The 19,324-nt window shown below is 43.6% G+C and overlaps 1 protein-coding gene across 1 annotated transcript in view; it reads right to left on the reverse strand.

Annotated features, from left to right (window-relative positions):
* The window catches only part of Usp12 (ubiquitin specific peptidase 12), a 58,949-nt gene that overhangs the window by 27,332 nt on the left and 12,293 nt on the right, over nucleotides 1-19,324 (reverse strand). The window contains exon 2 of the mRNA XM_045154545.1: nucleotides 5,148-5,228. Within this exon, the coding sequence (XP_045010480.1) occupies nucleotides 5,148-5,228 (81 nt within the window). The remainder of the gene's footprint in view (nucleotides 1-5,147; nucleotides 5,229-19,324) is intronic.

Raw genomic sequence — 19,324 nt, forward strand, 5'->3', positions numbered from 1 at the left:
GAAAACTAGGAAGAGGCCCATGAGAGGGAGAAAACGAGGCCTCAAAGGAGAAACGTAGGGCAGGCAGCCTGTCTTCAGCGGCATGAATGCTGAGGGGATATTGGGAGTGGGAGGGTGAAAACAGGGTACAGGAGCAGGAAACTGGGGCAGAGGAAGTTTTAACCAAAACCAAGCATGCGCACCAGTAAAAAATTTTAAAACTACGTAAATGCTAGCAGGGCATGGCAGTACACGCCTTCAATCCCAGCACCAGGATTTCAGGTCAGCCTGGCTAGAGTGAGACCCTACCTTTGAAAAGCAACTGAAAATACACACATACATACAGCTTTAAAAGCTAATGGTGCCGGGTGTGGTGGCACACGCCTTTAATCCCAGCACTCAGGAGGGAGAGGTAGGAGGATTGCCATGAGTTCAAGGCCACCCTGAGACTACAGAGTTAATTCCAGGTCAGCCTGGACCAGAGTGAGACCCTACCTTGAAAGAAAAAAAAGTTAATGGTAAGTTCTATCTCTCTCTACCTGCCTCTTTCTCTCAATCTCTCTCTCTCTCTGAAATAAGTTTTTAAAAAAAATTTAAGTAGATTGCTAAACAAAAAATTTTTAAAAAGGGAATAAAAGAGCAATGCAAAAATAGAACAGAACGACTGGAGAGATGGCTCAGTGGTAAGACACTTGCTTGTAAGGTCTGATCCTGGGCTTGATTACCCAGTACACACTTGTAGCAGACAGCTTCAGGTTCACTGAACTTTCAAATCAGACAGTTATGGAGGAAGGGATATTTATTGAAGCTTACAGATCCAGGGGAAGTTCCATAATGGCAGAAGAAACTGCCTTCACAGGACCAAGCAGAGAGAGAGAAAAAAAGCACACAAGCCAAAAATCAAAAGCCACACAGCACAGCACACTTCAGGAACTCCAGCTAAGCATACTTTGCATATCTTTAGATTGAATTCTGAAACCCAACACCACACCTTAAGATCCACCCAGTGACACTGCCTCCAGCCAGGTGGCTGCAGATGCAAACTACAAACAATAGAAAACTATATATTGGGGGCCATCTATTCAAATTACCACAACACGTAAAGCCAGGTGCACATGCATCTGGAGTCATTTGCAGTGGCAGGAGGCCCTGGCACACCCATACTCACTCTATCTCTGTCTGTCTCTCTCAAATAAAAATATAAATAAAATGTTTTTAGATGGGATAGAATATGAAAATTAGAGAAATCAATCTTTCTTTCAATATACAATAAGTAAATGTGACATCAAAAAAGTTAATGAGAAACATTATATCAGAAACATTCTAGAACTGAAGAAAATGAAACTTTAGTATGGCTCTAAAATACCCAATATAATCAATAGTGGGAGAAGGACACCATGAAACACCATGCAAAACCATTTTGGATAAAGAAAATGTTACAGGCTTCTTCAAGAAATTTTAAAAACAAGAGAGAAAGAGTCACAAAGAAAAACATCAGTGTGGTAATTTGAATCGATGGCCCCCAATATACTCAGTGTTTGTAGTTTTGATCTACAGGCACCTGGCTAGAGAAGGTGCGGTGGTGGGTTTGAAATTCCAGTCTAAAGATATGCAAAGTGTGCCTAGCTGGAGTTCCTGAATTTGCTGTATGGTGTGGCTTGTGGCTCTCTCTCTCTACTTGGACCTGTGAAAGCAGGCCAGCTTCTTCTGCCATTATGGAACCTCCCCTGGACCTGTAAGCTTCAATAAATCCCTTCCTTCTGGTCTGTATTAAGTTCACCTCAGCGACCTGAAGCTGTCTGCTACAATAAGCATAGCAAGAGGCCTTTCAAAAGACCCAAGCAAAGGCAGCAAGCAATCATGCCTTATGCACTCTGAAAGAAGGGGTCCATACAGAGCTCTACCAGGTGATGGGAAAGGCCATGTGCGCGGCTAAGGTGGACAGCCCACCCAGGCAGAGCAGGGTAGAGCTCCACACTGAGTGTACCAACAGGTCATGAGCGTTTCATGCACAGGACACAGTGGAGAAAGGCAGTAAAAAGGTGGCTTTTGTTTGTTTGTTTGTTTTTTAAGTTCTACTGAAGACTTTGGAAAGAATAACTGAAAACTGACATGGAAAAATAAAGCAAGAATTACTATACAAGGTTACATAAAAGTAAAGAAAATACAATCATAACTGATCTCACCTGGGAAAATGCTTACAATAATTATACTGAAAGCCAGCACTTGAAGGCAGGAGGAGGAGCTCAAATCCAAAGCCAGCTTATAGTGAGTTATAACCCAGCCACATGGAAGGTGGAGGAAATGTACACTGTAACACTGATGAAATTAGAAGTAATAAATATATTTCTTGAAAGGGTCTGGAGAGATAACTCAGCAGTTAAAGGCATTTGCTTGCAAAGCCTAATGGCCTAGGTTCGGTTCCCCAGTGCCCACATAAAACGAGACACACAGAGTAGCACATGTGTCTGGAGTTTTTTGCAATGGCAAGAGGCCCTGGTGTGCTCGTATTTACATTTTCTCTCTCTTCTTAGAAATAAATAATAAGTAAAAAAAAAAAAAAAATTAACTTTATGAGGGAATTCCAGCATTCATAGCTTTAATTTTTTTTTTTAAATTTTTTATTTATTTATTTGAAAGTGACAGACACAGAGAGAAAGACAGATAGAGGGAGAGAGAGAGAATGGGCGCGCCAGGGCTTCCAGCCTCTGCAAACGAACTCCAGACGCGTGCGCCCCCTTGTGCATCTGGCTAACGTGGGACCTGGGGAACCGAGCCTCGAACCGGGGTCCTTAGGCTTCACAGGCAAGCGCTTAACCGCTAAGCCATCTCTCCAGCCCAAATTCCAGCATTCATGAGGTAGAGGTAGGTGAGCTCAATCTCATAGCAAATTCCAGGTCAGCCTGGGCTACAGAGTGAGACCCTAGCTCAAAAAACAAAAACAAAAAACTCTATGAAGAAGCTGGGTGTGGTGGCGCATACCTTCAATCCCAGCACTGGGGAAGCAGAGGCAAGAGGATCACCATGAGTTCAAGGCTACCTGGGACTATATAGTGAGTTTCAGGTCAGCCTGAGCTAGAGTGAGACTCTACCTGGAAAAAAAAAAAAAAACTATGAAGGCTGGGGAGATGGCTTAATGGTTAAGGCGCTTGCCTGTGCAGCCTAAGAACTCACGTTCAACTCTCCGGATCCCACATAAGCCAGATGCACTGTGACGTAAGCACACAAGGTTGTACATGCACACATATCTGGAGTTCAACTGCAGCGGCTGAGGTCTTGGCGTGCCAATTCTCTCCCTCTCTCTCTCCCTCTCTCCCTCCCTCTCTCTCTTGCATTACAAAAAAGGGAGGGAAGTCTGTTGGGCTCACCTCTAAAAGCAAACAACAACAAAAGCCCTTACAATATACACATATAGCAAGCACAGCGGGGAAGGAGGTTTTGGGGGAGAAGACAACTAAACTTCCCAGCTACCATAACAGGAAGTCAACAGACTGGGGGCAGGGCAACAAAAGGGTGAGCATTTTATTTAGAATGGAAGGAAAATTTCAGAAACAGCAGCAATCTGTTTGAGGAAGGACAGAGAAAGCAAGGGAGTAACGATTTGGTCTAAGTTCTGTACACACTGCTCACACAGAGATGGTTCCAAAACCAGACACACAGACTAAACCATTTTTCCTAAATTCCCAGGAGAAATTCATCTCGTTGTAATTATATCTAGAATTTAGTGAGACATCAATTTATTTACTATAGTCTATGTCATCACCTGTTTTATCACATACATACATGTATATGTTCACAAACACATACAGCCCACTACAGGTCCATGTAACAATATGTACAATGGTATAAAACTACCACAACTATTATATAACATAATCCTATGGTATTCTCCAATACTTTTGAACAGGTAACATTTAAAATTAAAATTTCTCAGGCTGGAGAGATGGCTTAGTGGTTAAGGTATTTGTCTATAAAGCCAAAGAATCCCAGCTTGATTCTCCAGGACCCACCACGTAAGGGCACATGCGTCTGGGTTTATACTAGCTGGAGGCCTTGGTGCACCCATTCTCTCTCTGCCTCTTAAATAAATAAAATATTAAAAAAATAAAATAAATTAAAATTTCTCAGGCTGGAGAGATGGCTTAGTGGTTAAGGTGCTTGCCTGTGAAGCCTAGAAACCCACGTTCTATTCCCCAGTGCCCACATAAGCCAGATACACATAGAGACGCATGCATCTGGAGCTCATTTGCAGTGGCTAGAAGCCCTGGTGCATCCATTCTCCCCACCTTCCGCTGTCTGTATCTGCCTCTTCTCTCTCAAATAAATTAAAATAAAATATTTAAAATAAAATTTATCTATAGGCATGGTGGAGCCCACCTTTAACCCCAGTACTTGGGAGGCAAGATAGGAGGATCACATGAGTTCAAGGCCACCCTGAGACTACATAGTGAAGTCCAGGTCACCCTGGGCTAGAGTGAGACTCTACCTCAAAAAAAAAAAAAAAATCTAAAATTCTTCCAAAGCTTTAGTAATACATAATTGATAGAATAAGGATAAGAATGTAGGGCTGGAGAGATGGCTTAGCGGTTAAGCGCTTGCCTGTGAAGCCTAAGGACCCCGGTTCGAGGCTCGGTTCCCCAGGTCCCACGTTAGCCAGATGCACAAGGGGGCGCATGCGTCTGGAGTTCGTTTGCGGAGGCTGGAAGCCCTGGCGCACCCATTCTCTCTCTCTCCCTCTATCTGTCTTTCTCTCTGTGTCTGTTGCTCTCAAATAAATAAATAATTAAAAAAATATATATTGATAAGAATGTAAACTGAAAAGCACCCCACAAGAAAGGTATGTGGACACATTTACACAGCTCTATCTGTACACACACCCTACTTCTAGTTAACTCTCAAAGGATAGAGATCACAGGTCTAGGTAATAAAGCACATACTGATTATGAGAAATGCTTTGTTAAAACAGAAAAAAATGTAACTGACAAATTAGAAACTACTCTGAGATGCCAGGCAACTTTATCTGCTTTCCACTTGGGTAATCTTAAAATTCTCTGCAAGTCCAATGCCACAAATGAACCACTTTTCCTTAATAAATTATGCAGTGCGGTCATTGTTTCTCAAACAGCTGGGAAACAATATTCTGAGAACTGAGTATCTCTGATACTTACATTAACTAATCCAAAATAGTGCTCGTTAACTGGAAACTGTTCTGGACCAATCTCTTTCTCTAATGCCGAGGCATTGGCGCCCTGCAAAATGAAAACCACAAATCTTAGTATTTACATTTTTTCCATAATATTCCAACTACACAGGTTTCATAGGAACATCTTTAAAAGACTATGCTCCTGGAGCTAGTGACAGTTCAGTGGGAAAAGTCCTTGCCACACAAATATGCAGCGCCAAGGTCAGATCGCCAGCACCCCATAAACAGCCCGGCAGAACAAAATGGGCCTAGAATCCCAACTCTCAGGAAGCAGAGGCAGGACATTCTCTAGAACAAAATGGCTAAACTAGGCAAATGGGTGGCCCTGGGTTCAAGTTAGAGACCCTCACAAATAATGCACAGTGTCAGATGTGGTGGCGCACACCTTTAATCCCAGCACTCAGGAGAAAGAGGTAGGATGATCACCGTTGAGTTCAAGGCCACCCTGGGACTACATAGTGAATTCCAGGTCAGCTTGGGCTAGAGTGAGACCCTACCTCAAAAAAACAAAAACAAACAAACAAACAAAAAAAGTGAAGAGAGATCCAAGAAGATACTCAACACCAACCTTTAGCCTCCCCAGCACACACATCCACATGCCCACCTTCATGCCCATACACACATACATCCACATACATACCTTCATGCCTACACACACACACACACATCCACATGCCCACCTTCATGCCCTCCCACACATACACATGAAAGAAAAAACAAGAAAGCTATGCTCTTGGGGCTTGGGAATTACACCCCAGAACCCACATAAAAATGCCAGGTGTGGTGACACACACCTTTAATCCCAGCACTCAGGAGGCAGAGGTAGGAGGATTGCTGTGAGTTTGAGGCCAGCCTGAGACTCCATAGTGATTTCCAGGTCTGTCTGGAATTGAGTGAAACCCTACCTTTAAAAAAAAAAAGGAGGGGAGTGTTGGGGAGATGGCTTAGCAGTTAAGGCACTTGCCTGCAAAGCCAGAGGACCCAGGTTTGATTCCCCAGGACACACATTAGCCAGATGCACAATGGGGCACATGTGTCTGGAGTTCATTTGCAGTGGCTGAAGGCCCTGTCATGCCCATTCTCTCTCTCCCTTTCTCTCTCCCTCCCTCCCTCTTTTTTTTTTTTTTTTGTTTGTTTTTTTGAGGTAGAGTCTCACTCTAGCTCAGGCTGACCTAGAATTCACTCTGTAGTTTCAGGGTGGCCTTGAACTCACAGTGATCCTCCTACCTCTGCCTCCCGAGTGCTGGGATTAAAGGCGTGTACCACGCCCAGCTGTCTCTTTCCCTCTTTCTCTGACAAATAAAAATTTTGGAAGAGAAAGGAAGGGAGGAGGGTACTTAATAGGTTGATATTGTATATATGTAAGTACAATGATTGTGATGGGGAGGTAATATGACGGAGAATGGAATTTCAAAGGAGAAAGGGGGGGGATTAACATGGGATATTTTTTTATAATCATGGAAAATGCTAATAAAAATTATATATATACATACACACATACATACATACATACATATAAAAGACATGCCAGGCATGGCAGTATGCACCTGGAATTCCAGGTTTGGGGAAACAGAAATTGGTGGATCCATGGAGCTCACTGGCCAGCCAGTCTGGCCTAATTGGTGAGCTCCAAGCCAATGAAGAGCCTGTCTCAAAGATGGCAGGCAGTATCCCTGAGGAGTGATACCAGAGCCTGTTGCCTGGCTATACACACACACACACACACACACACATTTATGCATGCATTAAATTATGCTATCTCATCAATCTAAATTATTCAAAGAAAACAAAGAATGAAACTGAAAATTACTTTTAAATGTCTGGAAGTTTATAGGACTGTGTCTCATGTAGCAAAACAAATTCTTGCAATTGTTTCCTCTGAAGAACAAAAGTGATGTGATAAGTCATGGATGAGCCTGTAATAACATCTAGTTATACCTAGTGTCTTTACAAAAGAAATCTGAAATCATATATTCTTTTATTTTTACTTTTATTTATTTATTTATTAGAGAAAAAGAGAGGGAGGGAAGGAAGAAGAGAGAATGGGCGTGCCAGGACCTCTAGCCGTGGCAAAGGAACTCCAGACTCCAATCAACCACGTGCATCCGGCTGACGTGAGTACTGGGGACGAAACCTGGGTCCCTAGTCTTCGCAGGCAAGCTCCTGAACCGCTAAGCTGTCTCTCCAGCCCCTGAGCACATTTATTAATTATACGGAGAAATATCCTTATGACACATGACAGGTTATGTTATAATAAGTAACCTTTCTAAACCAGTTTTATAAAGAGAGCCTAGGTCAGTATTTAGTGATGCATTAACTGGAAATTATTAGCCAAAAAAAAAAAAAAAAACTGGGCTGGAGAGATGGCTTAGCGGTTAAGCGCTTGCCTGTGAAGCCTAAGGACCCCGGTTCGAGGCTCGGTTCCCCAGGTCCCACGTTAGCCAGATGCACAAGGGGGCGCACGCGTCTGGAGTTCGTTTGCAGAGGCTGGAAGCCCTGGCGTGCCCATTCTCTCTCTCTCCCTCTATCTGTCTTTCTCTCTGTGTCTGTCGCTCTCAAATAAATAAATAAAAAATGAACAAAAAAAAAAACTATACAAACCAAGTGTAAAAAGTGTATTGAAAAAGAAAACTCAACACCTTTCTCAAGCTATAACACCCACAGACGTATCTTTATTTTCATTTAACTGTAACCTGTGTCTATCACTTTCAAATTTTTGTTTGTTTTGTTTTGTTTTTTTGAGGTAGGTCTCACTCTAGCCCAGACTGACCTAGCAGTCACTGTGAAGTCACAGGCTGGCCTCAAACTCACAGTGATCTTCCTACCCCTGCCTCCCAAATTCTGGGATTAAAGATATGTACCACGACACCCAGCTCAAATCCGTTCTTTTGTTTAATATTTTTATTTATTTATTTAAGGGGGAAGAAAGTAAGGGCACACCAAGGCCTCCTGCCAATGCAAACAAACCCCAGATGCACGTGCCATTTTGTGTATCTGGCCTTACATGAGTACTGGGGAATCAAACCAAGACTGTCAGACTTTAAAAGCAAGCAACTTTAACCTGAGCCATCTCTTCAGTTCCATCAAATCCATGGGCAAATTACACTAGATGTCAAAAATAAAAATAAATCAATAGGATATGAAGGAATAGAAAAAGGGCATGGGATGGCTAGGTGGCCAGGCCTGGTGACACACTCCTTTAATCCCAGAACCTGGGAGGCAGAGGTAGGAGGATCACTGTGTCTTAGAGGCCACTATGAGACTACATAGTGAATTCTAGGTCAGCCTGAGCTAGAGACCCTACCTTGAAAAACCAAAAACAGAAAACAAAAATTAAAAAAAAAAATTTAAAGCCCAAGGAGAACAAAACAATGTGGAAGATACCTATGAACAACATTCTGAGTAAATTATATTACAAATAAACACACTCCAAATTTATTGTGCTTGGTCTGAAATCTCCGTGTAATATAATTTACACACTGAATAACCCTACAACTATGTTATCTATATCCTTAAACATTCATAAATTCAAACATTTAAATACTGAAAGTCTATGTAAAATATGTGAACCATTAGAAAACTGCTTTTATGTATGTAAACACAGACTCAATTATTGCCAAAAGCAACCCAGGAATACAAGAAGAAAAGGGGCTAGAAGAAGGCAGCAAAGAAAAACGTCTCCTCCCCAGACATGAAGGCTTCCCTCCCATGGGCTCCCTGTGTGAAGTCGGCAGGCGCTTTCTCCAGGCACGAGTTACTGCTGGCACGTCAGCTAAGGCCTATTTCCTCAACACAGGTCACCGAGGACAGCAATTAGGAGGGCTGGGAGAGCTGCACCAACCCAGCACGGCAGGCCCTAGAAGGAAGGGAAAGCGGAAGCAGGGAGGGGGAACAGAGAGAAAGCAAGTTGCCAGGAGATTTAAGTCAGGAATGTGGCCTGGGTAGGATCCACCACCACAAAATAAGAGCAGAGAAAAGCAATTAAAAGGCTGGAGAGATGGCTCCGTGATTTAAGTTTGCTGCCTGTGCAAGCACGAGGGCCTCAGGCTGCCAGAGCCCGACGCCAGAGCCCGCATGAACAGCTTTGCATGGCCACGTGCACTCGTGACCCCAGTCCCGCAAAGGGATCATAGAGTGTGAAGGAGAACCTGGATCAAACACTCAAAAAGTTTATTAACTACACAAAATGGTGATGTGGGGCAGCTGAACAAAGGGAGGAGCAAAGAAATACAAGGTGGATCGGAGATGCTTTTTGCTATAAGTAGCTGTTAGATGCATGGTAAACATGATACCATTCTGTCTGCCTCAATGCATACTTAATTAACTTTTTCTAATAAAACAAAGAATAAGCATGAAGACACATGCTTCACATAACAATCACAAATGAGGAATGGAGAGATGGCTCAGCAGTTAAGGCACTTGCCTGCAAAGCCGAAGACCTGAGTTCAATTCACCAGGACCCACGTAAAGCCATATGTACAAAGTGGCACATGCATCTGGAGTCTGTTTGCAGCAGCTGGAGGCCCTGACACGCCCATTCTCTGTGTACAGACTCTGTCTCCCTCTCCTTGAAAATAAATAAATAAAAATATGTAAAAAGAAAATCATGACTGCAGAGATGGCTTAGCAGTTAAAGCACTTGCCTGCAAAGCCAAAAGACTCAGGTTCGACTCCCCAGATCCCACATAAGCCAGATGTACCAGGGGGTGCATGCATCTGGAGTTCGTTTGCAGTGGCTGGAGGCCCTGGCACACCCATTTTCTCTCTCTCCCAAATAAAATATTAATAAAAAAAGAAAGTCACAAATGATATCCTTATACCAGAAGGCAAGAATTACACTTCAATTAGATTGCTAAGGTTTCTCACCGACAATACAAGTATTCTGTAGTGGCAGAAACTGAAGTGGTCCTCCTAAGCCCCAATACACACCAATGTATAAGCCTCCTCCCCTGGAATGTGGGTGTACCCTGTAACGGCTACTAACCCCCCAAAATGGCAAAGGTGATGGGATGTCATTCCGTGATTGTGTGACAAGACTCCACACTGCCAGCACTTGCCCTGACTCATTTTCTCATGGGACTTGAAGACGCCAGGTGCCCCATACAAGAGTAGACAAATGGAAAGGACCATGTGACAGGAATGGCAGGCAGCTTCTGAGATACGCAGCCAGCAAAATCCAGGGCCCTCACGCAGTCTTGCAACTGAGACAACATGGCCAACACCCTCCGTAAGCTGGGAAGCAGAGCAAATGGCAGCTTAAACTGCAGGTGAGAACTGTGTCCTGGCCAACATACTGACTTGCCGAGGGCCCAACCTACCCACAGCAACTAGTATGTGATAAATGTGACTGGCAGCCAGGCAAGGTGGCACACACTGCTAAGGCTCAAAAGGCTGAGGTAAGTGGATCACAATTGAGACCAGCCTGAGCAACATAGCAAGACCCTGTCACATCACAAAAAAACCAAAAAAGAAAAAAGAAAAAAGTGGTGTGACTTAAGCCACTCAATTTGTGATCATGTTACAAAGCTTAGAAAAATAATAAAATCATCACTTACTTATGAAAGTCTCATGTTTCTAGCCTGAAAATACGCCATATTTTTGAATGCATGTGTGTGTGGTATGCATACATTTAGATGCATTCATATGTAGGTAGAGCACGTGCGCGTAGGCCAGAGAACACTGGACCTCACCACTTAGTGGAGACTGACTAGCCGGTAAGCTCCAGAGATCTGGTTGTCTCCACTTTCCCAGTACTGGGTTTACAAGGTGCCCATGCCCACACCTGTCAGTTTTAGTGGGTACTAAATAAAGACACTTTTAATCCCAGCACTTGGGAGACTGAGGTAGGAGGATCACCGGGAGTTCAAAGCCACCCTGAGACTACACAGTGAATTCCAGATCAGCCTGGGCTACAACAAGATCCTACCTTGAAAAAAAAAAAAAAATTTAAGTTTAAAACAAAAAGCATGTATCAGAGAAATCCATATTGCCCTCTAACAGTATGATCAGTAGATCAGTCTGCCCAAGAAAGACTGTACCAAAGTGTCATGGCATAATTACAGCACAGCTCTTCCCTTCCAAAGTGCCCCAGTTTAGATGACAGGTCATACGACCACTTGGCCTCATCATCATGTCCCATACATTAACCACTGCTTCCCAGGCAGCATCATCCAGTTATTTTCCCTTTGTGCCCACTGCGAATACTTCACACCTTTAATCATTCTGGTGATATTCTGCGGGACTTCAGGACTTCTTTGGGCTGAAGTTTGCCACACAGATCAGGTCACAACACCCAGATGGAGTAACACTTAACATAGCTTCCTATCAGACTTGACCTTCATCTAAAAAAAGTGATCTGATCTTATAATGTTGACAGACCCTGTATTCCCACAATGTGTAAATTCCTACAATTTATTCTACCTACTTCTGTAGAATAGTTACTATAAGTAGGTGCCCCGGCCAGCAGGGAGTCGAACAAGGAAATGAGGGGGAAATTAACCTGAATGAAAGAAGGCAAACAGACACAAGAAGGAGACCATGCTAGGTGTTTGTCACGGCCTCGAGAGTTTATTCTTACATGTAGGTTTATATAGGGTTGTAGGGGGAAGGGGACATGGTCAGGGCCAGGAGTTGTCAGGAAACCTACAGGGGATGTAATTAGGTGTTCATCTAATCTTGCCTCACTGGCTTAACATCCTGACTGCACCAGGCTTCACATCCTGACCATAAACTGGCCTTTTGCAAAAGATAAGATTCTGTAAGCAGTCTGCTGACCGGTTCCAGAAGTACCTAACAGAAAGCTGGATGGACCAGCTTTCTGAGTAATGAGTCAGCTTATGAGCAGGCCCAGGCAAAATGGAGAGGCTTTTGCTCTATGGCTCCTGACAAGTAGGTAATCATATTCATTTTGAGAATTTTTTCCAAACAGAAGCTTTATTAGTGATGATGGGTTCTGCACAGACCTTACAGTATGCTCAGGTATCAGAGGAGGGCATTTACATGGGAAGAATATAAAGATTTGGTGCAGTCTTGGGAACTGATGTTAGGTCAACACAACCACACAATCTTCACAGCTCTCAATGGAAATTGAGGTTTTCGAGCTAGAGAGATGGCTTAGCAGTTAAGTGCTTGCCTGTGAAGCCTAAAGGACCCATGTTCGACTCTCCAGGTGCCATGCAAGCCAGATGCATAAGGTGACTCGAGCGCAAGGTCACACATGTGCACAGCACAAGGGGGCGTGCATGTCTGGAGTTCGATTACAGTGGCTGCAGGCCCAGACATGCCAATTCTCTCTCACACTCTGTCTCGTCTCTCACACACTCTGTCTCTGTCTCTTGCATTTAAAAAAAAATGGCCAGTCTGTTGGGCTTGCCTTAAAAAAACAAAAAAAGGAAGGAAGGAAGGGAGGGAGGGAGGGAGGGAGGGAGGGAGGGAGGGAGGGAGGGAGGGAGGGAGGAAGGAATTGAGGTTCTAGCCAAAGCAGTGACTTGTAAGTGACTGAGCATGGGCTATCACCACAGCTGTACTGGCCCTCGGGGGAAGGTGCGGTAGGACCACGTCCCTTGGGCCCGGGGGCCCCCCTTGCGGCACCCCCGCTGCCTTCCTCACGGTGCTGCTTCTCGTCCTCAGCCTCAAGCACAAGTTATGGCGCCCGCAGATAAAGCTACTTACAATGCCCATTTCAGGTTTCTCACATGCATATTCTAATCTTGAAAATGGTTCCTCTACTAAATACATTATGTTTGCATACAGTATTAAAAAATAGGCATAGTACTCATTGTCCCTTGAGGAAAAAGACTGAATGCAGTGATGAATTTGTCTGGTTTTGGAGGACTTCACTCAAGTCTCAGAGATGGTGATTGTTAGGTGGCCTAGTTCATATAAATAAAACTCATTCGTTTGAATCCATTCTCTTTTGGGTTTTGTTGTATACACGCCTTCTTTTTAAAAAATCTTTTATTTATATTCATGTATTTGTTTAACAGAAAGAGGGAAAGAATGAGAGAATGAGCACCAGGGCCTCCAGCCATTGCAAACGAACTCCCAGACGCATGCGCCACCTTGTGCATCTGATTAATGTGGGTCCTAGGGAATCGAACCTGGGTCCTTTGGCTTTGCAGGCAAACGCCTTAACCACTAAGCCATCCCTCCAGCCCTACAAACCTCCTTTTGTACTGAGAGAAAAGCCACCAAAGCAGCTGTGATAGACAGAAGGACTGGAAATGTAAGTTGAAGGGAATGTCTCCTTGAAGTGGAGTTTTTAAGCCACTTTTCTGTAGTCCCTCCCATTTCCGTTTTTGGACCAGATTTTCTGTTCTAAAAACTTAGACTTCTGATGGGCATGATGATGTACACCTTTAATCCCAGCATTTGGGAGGCAGAGGTAGAAGGATCACTCTAAGTTCAAGGCCAACCTGTGACTACCAAATAAAACCCTACCTCAAAACAAACAGGGCTGTAGAGATGACTTAGCAGTTAAGGTGCTTGTCTGTGAAGCCTAAGAACTCATGTTTGAATCTCCAGGTCCCACATAAGCCAGACGCAGTGATGCAAGCAGGCAATGTTGCAAAGGCACACAAGGGGGCGCACACGTCTATAGCTTGTATGCGGTGGCTGAAGGTCCTGGCACAACCATTCTTTCTCTCTCCCTCCCCAGCCCCTTTCTCTCTGTGCCTCTTTCTCTTTCTCTCTCTCAAATAAATTTACAAAAAGAAACTAGGATCTAATTTCAATTTCCTGAAGCGCTACTAGGTTACATTCTCTCCTACTGCAGTTGTGAGTAACATTAACAGTACTTGAAGTAAAAGTTTCAATCTTGGTGTTTGGGAGACAGCTAAGTGGATACAGTGTCTACTACTCAGGCCTGAGCACCCCAGTTCTATCCCTAGACCAGACTTCTGATTTAAAAAAAAAAGCCAACTGCCTTTACAGGCTTCTATAATCCTAGCACACTGAAGGCAAGATGGGAAGCAGAGAACAAGACAATTGCCCAGAGTCAAGCAATGAGCAGCGAAGAGCAGCAGAGCAAGGATCCAGAGAGAGCTGCCTCAAAGGAGGCAGAAGGTGAGGCCCCCCCAAAGTGTCCTGACCTCCCTTCACCCTCACTCTATGCCACACACACACAATGGTTTTACATTCCTTTTTGGGGGGAGAGGGGATTGGTTTTCCTAGCTCAGGCTGACCTGGAATTCACTATGTGGTCTCAGGGTGACCTCGAACTCACAGTGATCCTCCTACCTCTGCCTCCCAACTGCTGGGATTAAAGGGGTGTACCACCATGCATGGCCTTACGTTCCCTGTTTTTAAAATTTTTATTTATTTGAAGGAAGGAGAGAAAGAAAAGGAGAGAGAGAATGAGCATGCCAGAGCATCTAGATTCTGTGGGTCCTGGGGAATCAAACCTGAGTCCTTTGGCTTTGCAGTCAAGCGCCTTAACCGCTTGCCTGTGAAGCCAAAGGACCCAGGTCAAGTCCCCAGTTCCCACATAAGCCAGATGCACAAGGGGGCACATGCATCTGTAGTTCGTTTGCAGTGGCTAGAGGCCCTGGTGTACCCATTCTCCCTCTGTCTGTCTCCTTGCTATCTCTCTCCCTCACTTTCTCTCTCTCTCTCTGCTGGTGAATAAATAAAACTTTTTTTTTTAAGGGGGGAAAAAGCCGGTTGTGGTGACGCACACCTTTAATGCCCGCACTCAGAAGGCAGAGGTAGGAAGATCACCATGACTTCAAGGCCATCCTGAGACTACATAGTGAATTCCAGGTCAGCCTGAGCTAAAGTGAGACCCTACCTCGAAAGACCAAAAATATTTTTTTTTTCTATTTCTCTTATTTATTAGAGAGAGAGAATGGGCACACCAGGGCCTTCTGCCACTAAAAATGAACTCAAGACACAGGCGCCACCATGTGCATCTGGCTTAGGTGGGTTCTGAGGAACCAAACCTGGGTCCTTTTGCTTGGCAAGCAAGCACCGTAAATGCTAAACCATCCCTCCAGCCCCACATTTTGATATTCTTATAATTAGAAGAGATACTAAGCACCTTTTAACATTCCTTTAGTACACACACTAAGATAGCAGGAAAAAAAAAGTTCCCCAAAATGCCTCTGTTCTAATCTCTAGAACCTATAAATACATTATGTTACATGGCAAGGGGGAATTAAGGTTGCATAAGGACTCAAGGTTGCTAAAATCAAATGGCCTTGATTTGGAGAGATTATCCTAGATTATCTACTTGGACTCAAAGTAATTACAAGATTCTTCCGTAGGTGTAAGAGGGACCCAGGAAGAGCCAGTGCCAGAGGGATGTGACAGTGACCACCCACTGCTGGCCAAGAATCAGGGACAGCCTAGAAGAAGGTGGAAAAGGCAGAGAAAAGCTCTCGCAAAGGAACACGGTCCTCCCAACACAAGGATCTTAGCCTAGTAAGAGCTACTTCAGAGCCCTGACCTCCAGAACTACCGACAGGACAGACAGATGCCCGCTGTGCTCACAGGCGCACTCTTGGGAAGCAATGTTGTGGTCACCTGTTTACAGGCACCACTAGAAACTAATATAGATAAGTGTTCTGGTTCATGTTAGGTATTGCATTTAGAAACAAATGTACTCTAATAAAATATGAAATATTTTATTATACTCTAATAATATACTCTAATAAAAATACAAAAATTAAAGTATACCTAGTTAGTTCATCTTCTTTTCTGAATTATATATTTAAGAACCAATATTTCTTTAAAAAAATGTGTTGTGCATATGACTTTAAAATGTTTTGTTTTGGTTTGGTTTTGGCTTTTCAAGGTAGGGTCTCACTCTAGCCCAGGCTGACCTGGAATGCACTATGCAGTCTCAGGGTGGCAATCCTCCTACCTCTGCCTCAGGAGTGCTGAGATTAGAGGCGTGCACCATCACACCTGACTTAAAATGTTTTTAAATATATTTATTTATTTGAGAGAGAGACAGCATGCCAGTGCCTCTTGCCACTGCAAATGAACTCCAAATGCATGCACCACTGTGCATTTGGCCAGATGTACATGGTAATGCATGTGTCTGGAGTTTGTCTGCAGAGGCTAAAGGCCCTAGCACTTCCATTCATTCTCTCTAATAAATAAATAAAAATAAAAAATAAACCAGGCTGGGCATAATGGCACATGCCTTTAATCACAGCACTCAGAAGGCAGAGGTAGGAGGATCGCCGTGAGTTCAAGACCACCCTGAAACTACACTGAATTCCAGGTTAGCCTGAGCTAGAGTGAAACCCTACCTCCAAAATAAAAATAAAAATAAAAAAAAATAAAAACCGGGCATGGTGGCGCATGCCTTTAATCCCAGCACTCGGGAGGCAGAGGTAGGAAGATAGCTGTGAGTTCCAGGCCACCTTGAGACTTACACAGTGAATTCCAGGTCAGCGTGAGCTAGAGCAAGACCCTACCTCGAAAAACAAAAATAATAGTACTACTAAATAAATAAAGTTATTTTAAAAATAGACCAGAGCCTGGGGTGATGGCACATGCCTTTAATCTCAGCACTGGGAGGCAGAGATAGCAGGATCACCATGAATTCTCAAGGTCACTCTGAGAATACATAGTGAATTCTAGGTCAGCCTGAGCTAGAGTGAGACCCTGCCTAAAAAACTAAAAAAATAAAAAATAAAACAAACCAGATCTCTACAAGACATTTCTTAGTTAACAAGTATAGAAAATTAGGCCTGGCATGGTGGCACATGCCTCTAATCCAGCACTCAGGATGCCAAGGTAGGAGGATCACTAAGTTCGAGGCCACCCTGAGACTACACAGTGAATTCTGGGTTAGCCTGAGATAGAGAGATTCCACCTCAAAAAAATATATATATATATTTAAGTGATTTTAATAGCCACTTGTTAGTTGTTTTAATTCATATTCTTATCTCCCCTCCAAGTTTCTACTTCATCATTTTCCTTCAAACTCCCTTTCAATTCCTACACAGCTTCCTTCCTACCACTCCTAAACGCTTCCTCCAATTGATCCAGGCTTCCCTTCTGAACACATCAGAAGCTGTTAGACTGCACGGCCACCTTGCGTGTGCATCCCAACTCAAGCCCTCCGAGCTGAGATGCAAACAGCTCTGCATGTCTACCACCCAGACTTTTCTGAACATGTTGGGTTGACTGTGACCATGGTGGTAGGAAGCACACAACAAAGGTATGATGAAGTCTAATCCCTAGCTCTCACAATATGACCTTACTAGCAGGCAGGATCTTCATAGAGGTAATCAACTTAAATGAAGTCAAGGGTAGGCCCTAATCCTCGTAAAAGGTAGAAATCTGGACAGAGAGGTGGCCTCACATACAGGGGATAGAGACAGTTTGCCCCTTGATTAAAGCAGTGGAATGAACACAAAAATTGTCCCCAATTGTGGCAGCAAAGTCCTAGGTTGATCCCTGGCACTTAACAACAACAAAAGAAAAACCTACTACATATTAAATGAAAATACCATGTGGCAAATAAAACTGCTTGATTTTATTTGAGGCTAGGGGTTGATACAGATACACCGCATGATATGATGAGCGCCTATGCACAGAGAATACTTGGCAACACACAAACTCGCCAACTCTTACTAGCAATTACACTTGGGAAAGGGTTACCACTCCCCTGTGCAGAAGGGTATCTTACTTCATACCATCTTGTACTTTCTGAAATAATAAATGGCATATAGTGGCATGGCCTGCAGTCCCAGCTATTTGAGAGGCTGTGGTGGGAAGATCACTTTGACCCAAGAGTTAGCCACCAGCCTGGACAAAATGATTCCACCTCAAATGAATAAGTAAATAAGCTGTTTGTAAAATGCAAGATCTAGAAGAAACTATAACTACCACTTCCAAGGTAATTGGATGTCACATGCTTTAAGGCTATTGTTAAACCAAAGCAATATAACTCACTCTTAAATGCTTCATTTTGACAATACAAAACAAAAAAATTCAATTGGCAGCCTGGGAAGATAGCTCAGCAGTTAAAGGTGCTTGATTATAAAGCCTACCAGCCCAATTCCCTAAGCACCCACATAAAACCAGCCACAAGGGCTGGAGAGATGGCTTAGCGGTTAAGTGCTTGCCTGTGAAGCCTAAGGACCCCGGTTCGAGGCTCGTTTCCCCAGGTCCCACGTTAACCAAATGCACAAGGGGGCACACGTGTCTGGAGTTCGTTTGCAGAGGCTAGAAGCCCTGGTGCGCCCATTCTTTCTCTCTCCCTCTATCGGTCTTTCTCTCTGTATCTGTCGCTCTCAAATAAATAAATAAATTAAAAAAAAAAAACAGCCACAAAAAGTAGCCGGGAAGCCAGGCATGGTGGCGCACGCCTTTAATCCCAGCACTCAGGAGGCAGAGGTAGGAGGATTGCCATGAGTTCAAGGCCACCCGGAGACTACAGAGTTAATTCCAGGTCAGCCTGGACCAGAGTGAGACCCTACCTCAAAAAAAAAAAAAAAAAAAAAAAGGGTAGCCGGGGGCTGGAGAGATGGCTTAATGGTTAAGGAATTTGCATGCAAAGCCAAAGGACCCAGGTTGGATTCCCCAGGACCCATGTAAGCCAGATGCACATGGTGACGCATGCATCTGGAGTTCATTTGCAGTGGCTAGAAGCCCATTCTCTCACTCTCTCTCATAAATAAATAAATAATTTTCTTTTAAAAAAAAAGTAGCTGGGTAGGGTGGCATGCCTTTATCCCAGCACTTAAGAGGCAGAGGTAGGAGGATTGCTGCGAGTTCAATGCTACCCTGAGAATAGAGTGAATTCCAGGTCATCCTGGACTAAAGTGAGAGCCTACTTCAAAAGACTAAATAAATAAAGTGGCACTGATGTCTGGTGTTTTCAGCATGCCATACGGTCTAAAGCAACATATTAATTACTAAACCACAAGAGAATACCTAGTACTCCATTTTTTAAAATGGCCACATCAAGACATTCCAAAGTCACTATTAAATGTAGAGTTCCAAAATGGGAGAAATAAGTTAATATTTAGCAAATACCATTCCACACATTACAAGTACATAATTCTACGGTTTTATCAGTGTTCTATCACTAAATTTTAATTTCTCAACTAGGCTATTCCTATGCAAATGTCCAATAACTTGCGTAGGGACAAAGAGTGTGTTACGAACTGACTTCAAAGCCAG

This window comes from Jaculus jaculus, chromosome 7 (genome assembly GCF_020740685.1).
Source record: "Jaculus jaculus isolate mJacJac1 chromosome 7, mJacJac1.mat.Y.cur, whole genome shotgun sequence".
In the NCBI taxonomy this organism is placed as follows: Eukaryota; Metazoa; Chordata; class Mammalia; order Rodentia; family Dipodidae; genus Jaculus; species Jaculus jaculus.